General features: G+C 58.4%; 3 protein-coding genes across 3 annotated transcripts in view; 2 read left to right on the plus strand and 1 right to left on the minus strand.

The window, feature by feature from the left end:
• Positions 1-133, plus strand: part of LOC106895885 (inactive serine/threonine-protein kinase PLK5-like) — a 1,224-nt gene extending 1,091 nt beyond the window's left edge. Inside the window, exon 4 of the mRNA XM_014955547.1 lies at positions 34-133. Coding sequence (XP_014811033.1) covers positions 34-133 — 100 coding nt within the window. The remainder of the gene's footprint in view (positions 1-33) is intronic.
• Positions 39-882, plus strand: PLK5 (polo-like kinase 5). Its single transcript, XM_014955573.1, has 3 exons — positions 39-129; positions 209-407; positions 509-882. Exons 2-3 carry the CDS (start codon positions 216-218, stop codon positions 776-778), a joined length of 462 nt encoding a protein of 153 aa, XP_014811059.1. The 5' UTR covers positions 39-129; positions 209-215; the 3' UTR covers positions 779-882.
• The window catches only part of THOP1 (thimet oligopeptidase 1), a 9,711-nt gene continuing 383 nt past the window's right edge, over positions 724-10,051 (minus strand). Inside the window, exons 2-13 of the mRNA XM_014955574.1 lie at positions 9,555-9,763; positions 8,009-8,157; positions 7,378-7,485; positions 6,568-6,670; positions 6,261-6,421; positions 5,400-5,535; positions 4,931-5,297; positions 4,490-4,691; positions 4,200-4,386; positions 3,714-3,842; positions 3,281-3,417; positions 724-3,180 (exon numbers count right to left, since the gene is read on the minus strand). Of these exons, the coding sequence (XP_014811060.1) occupies positions 3,022-3,180; positions 3,281-3,417; positions 3,714-3,842; positions 4,200-4,386; positions 4,490-4,691; positions 4,931-5,297; positions 5,400-5,535; positions 6,261-6,421; positions 6,568-6,670; positions 7,378-7,485; positions 8,009-8,157; positions 9,555-9,763 (2,047 nt within the window). The 3' untranslated portion in view covers positions 724-3,021. The remainder of the gene's footprint in view (positions 3,181-3,280; positions 3,418-3,713; positions 3,843-4,199; positions 4,387-4,489; positions 4,692-4,930; positions 5,298-5,399; positions 5,536-6,260; positions 6,422-6,567; positions 6,671-7,377; positions 7,486-8,008; positions 8,158-9,554; positions 9,764-10,051) is intronic.

Genomic DNA, 10,051 nt, shown 5'->3' on the forward strand with positions numbered 1-10,051 from the left:
TGGGGCTGGGGGTCACCCTGTCTGTCTCCCCAGGGCGCTCTGTGGGACCCCCGGTTACCTGGCCCCGGAGGTGTTGGACCGCAAGGGCCATGGGGTGCCCTCGGATGTCTGGGCCCTGGGCTGCACCGTGTAAGTGGGGGGCTGGAGGGAGGGAAGGGGGGCAGGGGGTGCTCCCGGCCCCACTGAGCAGCCAGACCCCCCCTTCCAGGTACACGATGCTGACGGGGACCCCCCCGTTCGAGGCGGCTCAGCGGGAGGAGCTGTACCGGCGCATCCGGGGGGCACAGTACCCCCTGTCCCCCCACCTCTCCCCCCGAGCCCGAGCCCTCATCGCCCGCCTGCTCGCCCCCGAGCCCACGGCACGGCCCACCCTGCAGGACGTGCTGGACCACGGCTTCTTCACCCAGGTATGGGGCCGGCAGTGGGGGGGGACACACACAGAGCCCCCAGGGACACGCCGAGGGGGTGTCATTGCCAAGGGGGGGTGTCATTGCCTCTTGCTCCCCAGGGTTTCACACCGGCCACGCTGCCGCCCCGCGCCTGCCGCTCGGTGCCCGTCTTCGTGGGACAGGACCCCCTGTGCGGGCTGCTGCGGGGGGCTGCCACCATGCTGGCGGGGGGGTGGCCATGTCCTGTGTCACCCCGGAGGGCAGCCATGTCCTGTGTCCCCCCCGCCCCCAGAAAAGGAGCAGCTTCCCCGGCAGGACCGGAGCCAGGCAAACGTCCGCTGAGGAAAACCTTTATTAGTGCTAGGAACCGCCTAAAATCCAGTCATTGAAACAAGCAGGGTGGGACGTGACCAGTACGAACGGCAACGGCACACACACACACACACACACACACACACCAGTTTGCCCGGAGGAAAGGTTAACAGGAAAATAATAAAAAAAAAAAACCAACAAAAAACCAACAAAATAAACCCAAAAGGGACCTCTCTTCCCCACCAGCCTGGGACGAGGAGCTGGGGGAGAAGGTGCAGCTCGGGGGGAGCCTGGTCCTGCTCCTGGGGGTCACCCGTGGACCAGGAGAGGTGTGGGGTCCCCCCCGGGCTCTGCCTCTCACCACGACACCAGCAGCCGGGGGTCACCGGAGGGAGGGAGGGGGTGAGGGTGTTATTTGTGGCCTGGGAAGGAGGGAGGAAAGTGCACGATTTCCCTGCTGGGGTTGGGTTCTCTCCCCCGGGGAGGAGAGGTCTGCGAGGAAAGGCCGAAAGCTCAGTAAAACATGACATTTAAAACACCCACAGCGTCACCCGGAGAGAGCCCGGCCCCCGGACACTCAGAATGCCTACAACAGGGGGTGGGGACAAGGACAAGATGCTCAAGGTGGCCCCAGCAAGCACCAAGGACCCCTCCACACGTCAGCACATGAGGGGACCGGCCAGGGAGGGTGTCACCGGCCATCCCGTGTCACCGGGGGGGGGTCTGGGGGAGGGAGGTGACAGCAAGGACTTTGTCTGCACTTGGGGGGAGCTTTTTTCCAAAGGCTGCCATCAGGGGCCGTGGAGAAGGAAGGCAGAGCTGCCGTGGTGACACGGCCCAGAGGAGAGGAGAAGGGAAGGGGCCACATGGGGAGGGAGACCCTGATGGGGGGGTGGGTGACTGGGACGGTGGGTGCCAGCGTGGGGACCCTCCGTGTGCCCAAACCCCCAAGAACCACAGAGGATCGATGTCACAGCCCTCGAACGGTGTCACACAGTGACCTGAGGTGGGACACCAGGAAAGATCTGAGATCTGCCCTCCCTCGGGCTGGGGAGGGGAACTCACAGCTCCCCCCCGAGACCCTCGCCTCCCCTCCAAGCAGCCAGCCCTTCACCTGCCTTCCCCCCCCACCAATGGCTGCTAAAAACCCTTTCCCTGGCCACGTGTGACCCCTACGGGAGCTAAACCAGAAACCAGCCTTTCCCCTGGGGTCAGCCCCCCCCCAGGGGCAGCTCTGACCCATGGCCCCACACCCCTGGGCAGAGCTGCCCCCCTGGGGCACCGCAGAGAGGGAGGCACACTGTGCCGTGACACACAGGCATCAATTTTAGGGTTCTTGGGGACAGGGGGACAGCTGGGGGGGCAGGTGGCAGAGCCCGGCACCGCACCCAGAGCCCCTTTGATATTTTTATCCCCGGCATCCCGTGCCCTTTGATGTTATCCGCCTTGGTTGTTTTTTTTCCCCTTTCCACAGCCCTCCCCTGTCCCACCCTGGATTAGAGGTGACAGCAACAGCCACACACCCTCTGCTGCCACCATCCCAGCCCAGAAGCCATGAGCTGCCCTGAGGTGGCCCCGGGAGGGGAGGGGATGCCACAACCTCCCAAGGACACAGAGCAGCACCAGGGTCACCCCCTGCTCTGGGAATAGCTGTACCGGCCGCCTCTGCCCCCTCTCCCGGGCCTGCTGCCCCAGAAGGAATATCTGAGGGGCTCAGGACAGGACGTTCCAGTAAATCCAGTAGTTTTTAAGCTCTGGGATCTCCCCATCTTTATTCCACGGCCACCAGCTGCCCCAAGCTGGGGGGAGCACGACTCCCAGCGCAGCTTCTCAGGCTGCTTGTTTGATGCTCCGGACAGTGAGCTCTGTCCTGGGGCACAAACCAAGCCCAGCCCGGGGGGAAGTCTCATCTCTTAAAAAGAAGGGATTTTAAAACAATTTTTCAAGTTTGGTAACTCCTCTCGCCCTCCTCCCCAGCTCTAAATGAGGCTGAAACTCACCCTTCGTGCAGAAATCAGGTTCAAAGTTCAGCCAATTTGTGTGGGGGCCACCGAGAGCCCCGTTCCCCTCGACGGGGCGGGGGGTGACAAAGGGGATTCAGTCCCTTTGCAGAGCTGTCACCGCGGGGCCCTGGACCAGGGCTGATCCCGGCTCCTGAAGCCCAGGCTGAGCTGGGAAGCAGATCCTGGAGGAGCAGCTCCAGGCAGGGGCTGGCCCAGGACACGTTTGGTGACAGGAGGACATGGGATGGCTTGTCCCGAGAGGGCTTGGTGTGGAGAGAAAGGAGGTGGCGTGACTCGAACCGGGCTGGGGCAGGTCCTCAGCAGGCTGAAGGCAGCGAGTTGCTCTCCACCTTCAGTCCTTTGCTGGCCAGGAAGGCGTCCTGCTTGGGCTCGCGGCCCAGGAACTTCTTCAGCATGTCAGAAGCATCCAGGGAACCCCCGGGGTGCAGGATGCAATTCCTGTAATCCATGCCCACCTGCGAGGAGAGACGGGGGGGTACACGTAGGACACCCACCCTCCCATGGCCATCTCCTGCCACCTCCGAGAGCCCGGCGGCGCGGGACGCCCTGCCCTACCTTACAGTTCATGATCCCCTCCTGCTTGAAGCGTGTGTGGAACATATCCATGGAGTACACCTCGCTCCAGAGGTAGCCATAGTACTGGGCATCGTAGCCTCCAGCCAAGTGGCCAAACGTGGCGGGCATGTTTGTACCTTTGGGGCAAAAGGGAAGGGAAAGGGCGTTAACGGGAAGCGCTCACGGCACAGAACATCCCCCCCCAGCTGTAAATCTGTCAGAGTGGGCACTGGGACAGCCCGTTCCCCATCCCAGGGGAAACAGGGAAGAACTTTCCAGTTATTTTTGCACGGTTTCAGCCCTGCTTTTCCTGGAGACAGCAAAAAACGGCCCCGTTGAGCCAGCGTGAAGCCCCAGCCTTGGAAAGAAGCTGCTGAGCCAAGGTTCCAGGCCAGGCCTGGAGAGCGGGCGCGAGCGGGACCCCCCCGGGTACCTGGGGTGGCAGGGACACCCAGCACCTCCTCACACAGCCGGGCAAACACCTCCACGGGGTCGGCCTTCGTCTGGGTGTGCAGCGCCTGGTCCACCTTGGCCAGGACGATCTGACGCAGGTTGAAGAGCCCTGGTTGTCAGAAAGAGGAGGACAAACTGAGTTCCTTTCCCTGTGGGCAGGAGTGTCCCTGAGGCCGGGCAGGTTGGGGGGCTCCCACTGCTCTCCCCACACCCAAATTTCTGACCCACTTCACTGACCGGACCAGTTCAGCAGCACCCACTCAGGTTAATCCCCATTCCCTGCCTGCAGATAATCCCTGCCTTCCTCAGCACCTCCTCACTGTGCCACCACCCCTGCTTGTCATTAAGGGTCCCCTCCCCTTCCCCAGGCACAGAGGACACCCCGGCGAGGCTCTGCCCTTCCCTGGGGATGTCACACAGCCCTCGCTCCCCCTCTCCAGCCCCTCTTCCCTCTGCAGGGACCCACCTGTGTTTGCCTGCCGGGATTTAATGAGCTTTTCCAACAGCTCATCGGGGATGGGGCTTCCAGTTTTGTAGTGCCTGGACATGCGCAGCAGCGGCTCCTTCTCCCACACCCAGTTCTCCAGCATCTGCGACGGCGCCTCCACGAAGTCCCGCTCCACGTGTGTCCCACTGAACATGGCAAACTCCGCCTGGGAGACACGGCCAGCTCAGAGCCGGGCATCGTTTGACTCCACAGGGGAGCACCACAGGGGAAAAGGTACCACAGCAAACCCTCTGCCAGCCTGGTCTCACCTGAGAGCACAGCTGGTGCATGACGTGCCCAAATTCGTGGAAGTAGGTTTCCACCTCATCGTGCTGCAGCAGGGAGGGTGCATCTGGGGTGGGCTTGGTGAAATTGGCCACCATGGCAGCCACCGAGATCTGCCGGCTGGAGTCTGGCAAGAGGCAGCCGGGCTGCAGGCCGAAGCAGGCCGCGTGCCCGTATTTCCCCTCCCTAGGCCAAGGAAAGGAGATTGTCACACAGATCCTCCACCGTGGCCAGTCACGAGCCACTACGGTCCTCCTTGGAGCAGAAGTCACCAGGGGGTGACCCTGTTCTCCTGGGACAGCCCTGCCCGAGGACACACTGCTCCCTCTGCACAGCCACATGTTTGGGAGTGGGACAACCTCTCCCCTTCCCCAAAACACGTGGCACGGCCCCAGCCCTCCTCTCCCCTTTGCCCAAGCTCTCACCGTGGGTACAGGTCCAGGTAGAATTTGCCAATGGTCTCCCCGGAGGAGGTGTCCTTCACCGTGTAGAGCTGGACATCCTCGTGCCAGACCTGAGCCTTCTCTTCCAGGTGGAAGGTGAGCCCCAGCAGCTCCTGGTAGATGGCCAGCAGGCCAGTGGTGACCACCTGCATGGGGAAGTACTCCTTCAGCAGGTTCTGGTCCACGCTGTACTTGGTCTCCTCCACCTGGTTCATGTAGTAGCGCATGTCCCAGGCGTTGATGCGGTTGTCAAACTCCAGGCCACGCTTCTCGCACTCTTTCTTTTTCAGGTCCAGGATCACAGCCCGTTCCTTCTCCCCGAGGGGTTTCAGCTTCTGGGCCAGCTCGTCTGGGAAAAAAACAAGGCAAGAAGGGTTAGTGCCCGTGGCCGAGAGCCACACACCCAGCCCAGCGTGTCCCTGCTGCTCCCCTCCACAGCCACGCGCCGTACCCAGGAAGGTGGCCACTGTCTTGCTGCTTTTAGCCATGTTCATCTCCAGCACGAAGTCTGCATGTGTGTTGAAGCCCAGCAGACTGGCTTTCTGAGCCCGCAAGTCCACCAGCTCCTTGAGGATCAAGCAATTCTCCTGCGAGGTAGGGTCAGACAAAGAGTGAAGCGGGGTATGCAGGTAAGAAAGGAAACACAAACCTCAGAGGAGACCATCTCAATGCTTGGACCTGACCTGGAGTCCCATCTGGCCCCGCTGGTGAGCAGCAAGGCCTGCCTACCTCTTTGCACCTGGAGTTGAACATTTCCTCCACCTTCCTCCTTGTCTCGGGCACGTAGCACTTCTTCAGGAGAGGGAAATAGTGCGGGTATTTCAAGGTGACTTTCAGCTTGCCATCCTCCGTCTTCTCCAGGGAGTTGAGGAAGTCCTCAGGGAGCCCCCCTGAGAAAAGAGCAGACAGGAGTGATGCAGAGCCCAGGCCTCTCCAGACATACCAGCCCTGGGACTGATTCCTCTTGCTCCTCGGCCAGAGGAATCCAGGCACTTGGGGCCACACCAGCAGAGAAATAAGCCCGAGCTCTCCGTACCCAGTTCCTCCTTGGAGAAGGGCAAAAACGTGGTGTCTTCGTTGAGATTCTTGTTGAAGTCTATGCAAAGGATGCTCAGCTTTTTCTTAATAGCTTTGATTTTCTATAAAATACAGCAGAACAGAGAAAAGTCAGCCCAAAAAAGTAGAGTCAGACAGAGATTGAAGCGAGGTACGCAGGCGAGAAAGGAAGCACAAACCTCAGAGACCATCTCAGTGCCTGGACGTGACCTGGAGTCCCATCTGGCCCCGCTGGTGAGCAGCAAGGCCTGCCTACCTCTTTGCACCTGGAGTTGAACATTTCCTCCACCTTCCTCCTTGTCTCGGGCACGTAGCACTTCTTCAGGAGAGGGAAATAGTGCGGGTATTTCAAGGTGACTTTCAGCTTGCCATCCTCCGTCTTCTCCAGGGAGTTGAGGAAGTCCTCAGGGAGCCCCCCTGAGAAAAGAGCAGACAGGAGTGATGCAGAGCCCAGGCCTCTCCAGACATACCAGCCCTGGGACTGATTCCTCTTGCTCCTCGGCCAGAGGAATCCAGGCACTTGGGGCCACACCAGCAGAGAAATAAGCCCGAGCTCTCCGTACCCAGTTCCTCCTTGGAGAAGGGCAAAAACGTGGTGTCTTCGTTGAGATTCTTGTTGAAGTCTATGCAAAGGATGCTCAGCTTTTTCTTAATAGCTTTGATTTTCTATAAAATACAGCAGAACAGAGAAAAGTCAGCCCAAAGGGGGAAGCCAGACAGTGTTCCCCAGCCAGCAGCCCGCCCGCCGAGCTGCCCAGCAGCCCCCACTTGGCTCTGATTCAGACGCGACGCAGCAGAATTAATTGGGTGCAGGCGCTGAGCGCTCAGCCCAGAACAGGCTCCCTTTGATCACACCTGGTAGGAAAGCAGCCACCTCAGCAAGGTCCCAGCTGTCTCCTGCCAGCTCCGGAGCTGCAGGTGTTTAAGCAACAACCTCCCCTACCCTTATTTTGTTTCACCTTCTCTTCTATTTTTAACCCAGCTTCCAGCTCCTTCCCCGAGCTGTTGGCACACGGTGGGAGAGGGAGATGCTGAGCAGTTCAGTGCCCCTCAGCCCCAGGGGGACCCCATCCCCGACTGCCCCCTTGCATGTGGGGACCATGAGCTACTTCCACTCCTGACCTGCACAGTGCTGTCTGCAATATCTTGGCTTTTTGGGAGCCCCCTGACTCCCAGCATCAACCCCATTTTGTAAACGTCATCTCCATCCAACAGAGAGGAAAAAGCAGGACATGGAGACATCACCCAACACCCCCAAGGTCACACGAATCAGAGGCAAAATTGGGGCTCAGTCCTCTGCTCTAACCCTATACCATCCCATAGCCCTGCAAAGCCTCCTCTACGTGTGCTTCCTTTAAGGTCTGAGACCTCACCTCCTGCGTTTCCTCAGGGAGATGGAGACCATTTCTCTTCCCCAGTTTGATCAGCCTCTCCAGGTACCTCTTGGCTTCAGGCTTCAGGGAAGCGCTCTCTGCTTTCTCCTGTAAAACAAAACCCATGAGCACAAGGAACCACAGGATCAGGTGTAGCAGAATGTTGGTTCCTGGGAGGAGTTATGGGTTATGTGGGTCACACCAGTGACCCAGAAGGAGATGGAAACACCCCAAACACTTTGGTTTGGTGCATTGCTTCCTACCATATTCACAAGAGGGCTTTGGTTTGGTGCATTGCTTCCTACCATATTGCTTTAAACACGTCTCCTTTATGCCATAATACAGCATTTTTCAGGGCTTCTCAGCCCCTTCCCTGCATGAGGCAGCAGGGTTTACTAATGTCATCTCTTCAAAGGGGTAATCGAGGCCCTGAGGGGGCACAGAGCCCCAAAACCCCAACTCCCCAGTTCTCACTAACAGCTGGACCATTTTTCCACCCTCACTCAGCGATTCGGTTCCAGACCTGACCCGATATCATTCACTTCTAAGTTCTGGGACAAGGGAACAGGGTTTGATCTAACTCCAGGAGGTTTTGGTGCCCTGCTGGCAGCGCGTCCTCCCAGGCACACACCTGGAGCCAGACAATCCTCTGGTACACGTCCTGCCTCATGCTCATCTCCACGTCGAACTCCGAGAGCTTCTTGTCGGCCTCGGTGCTCGCCGCACGGATGTCTTTGCAGGGAGAGACGTGCTGGGGGAAGTCCAGCATGTTCCGATGGACTGGAAAGACAGAGGAGGGATTACAGGGAAGGCAATGGCTTCACGTCCCAGAACTGCTCGTGAGTGGGAGTGCACACAGAGAGCCTGTGTTAATTGGGAGCCAGTTTGACGACCCTGGAGCCTGACCTGCCCGCCCACACAAAGGAAGAGCAAGGCAAGCTGCGGCCGGCAGACAAACCCAGAGCTGTCCTCTCCAGCAGCCTCTGCTCACCCCTTCCTCGCTGCAGAGCACGTCTGTGCACCCATTTCCCACTACAATCCATCTCTCTCACAGAACTCACACAGATTTCATGCCTGTGAGATGCCAGGGGCTTTGCCCTGGCTGTAGCTGGCATCAACCCTTTCAAGAACCAAGCACTTCCATGCTGGCAGACACCGGGGCAGCGTCGCTGCACGGCTCCTTCCCTTAGAGGGCCAGGCTACAGCTTTACCACAGGGGCTCCTCAAAAGCCACCACGTCCCAGGTGCGCTGTATCCTGACGTATTTCCATTTCAGAGATGAGACGGGGAGAACATTCCCTCCCACCACCTCTGCAAAACTTCAAATAACACAACTCCAGCGGGAGCGAGAGCTCTCCGCCCAGCAGAAGGTGAGCAGGCAGCTGCTCTCTGCTGCCCGGGGAAAGTGCTGACAGTTCTGCTGAAGTTAACATTCCCCCTGCTTAGTAAGGGCTTTTCCTCTTATTTTAGGGAGAAAAAGGAGAGCAGAGAGAAGAAAGAAGAGTTTTTCAGGCTGGTTTCTGCTTCAAACAGACCTGACACCTGGCCACAGGGGCGGGGAGGACAGATAACAGATGCTGCGAGGCACAAGGGGAGCTGCTGGAAATAATTAGCCCGAGTTACATGGACGCCTGCATCGTTTGCCAGCACGATGCCATCATATCGTGTTACTTCACACATAATCCCTAAAACAACAGCAGCGTTTAAACAAGACACGTGGAGAGACACTGATCCGCTGCCTTAGGGGAGAAGTTGGAAGGAAAAAAAAAAAAAAAAAAAAAAGCTGAAGGTTTCTTAGATCGTTTGAACTATTTCTGCCGAGGCACGATTTGTACCCACTAATGCACTTCCACGCAGAAAAGCTACAGACAACCTTGAAAACCTGGCTGCTCCCCCCGCTGCCAAAGCGGCGGCGCCACCAAAGCGCCGTCCTTGTTTGAGACTCGCTCTTCCGTTCCAAATCCACTCTATCCTTTGTACTTATATCTGGCTGTATAAACATTAACTGGGGGAAAAAAAAAAAAAAAAAAAAAGACAACCCCCCCTGTATGCTGAGGGAGCCAAGGGAAGAAAAACGGAGATGACAGCACAGAGCAAAATAAAAACAAACCGCCAACAAAATCTTAATAACACCACATTGATTTGCACAAAGCAGCGCTGCCTCTCGGTGTACGCACCCGTATATTCCACTTCCACATCTGCCAGTGCCTTGAGGGTGTTTTCATAGGACACCTCGCCCTGCTCCTGGGAGCCCACCCGGTCGTACACGAGCTTCGTCCTCTCGGTGAGCTCTGCAGCCATGGTCTCGATCTGTTCGGCCGTCAGGTCCCATCTCAGCTGATTTGCCAGCAGCCTGGGGGACTGGCTGTCCACCACGTTACCTGGGCAGGTGGGGAGGAAACGCACCGTGAGACACGGTCCCAAAATCCCAGTCCCGAAATCCCAGCTAAGTAGCTAAAGCTCAATAAAAGCACTTAGGGGAGAGGCCCAGCAAAGAAACCCCGCTGATGGGCAGCCGGGCTCGGGAGGCAGCAGGGTGCTGGAGGCGATTGGCAGCCGGATGATTTTCTGGGCACTGTTTCCCCTTCTCGGCCACGACAAACCCTTCAGGAAACCTGACTCCCTCCCCCTCTCTCCCCGCCATTCCTCTGCCCAAGGAGAAGGGGGGGTGTCC

Source organism: Calidris pugnax, unplaced genomic scaffold, assembly GCF_001431845.1.
Source record: "Calidris pugnax isolate Ruff unplaced genomic scaffold, ASM143184v1 scaffold285, whole genome shotgun sequence".
In the NCBI taxonomy this organism is placed as follows: Eukaryota; Metazoa; Chordata; class Aves; order Charadriiformes; family Scolopacidae; genus Calidris; species Calidris pugnax.

Excerpts from the sequence above, each read along its gene's own strand:
- PLK5 (XM_014955573.1), top strand. The coding sequence starts at position 216 with ATGCTGACGGGGACCCCCCCGTTCGAGGCGGCTCAGCGGGAGGAGCTG. Across the intron at positions 408-508 it reads ACCACGGCTTCTTCACCCAG|GGTTTCACACCGGCCACGCT; the intron begins GTATGGGGCCGG and ends CTTGCTCCCCAG.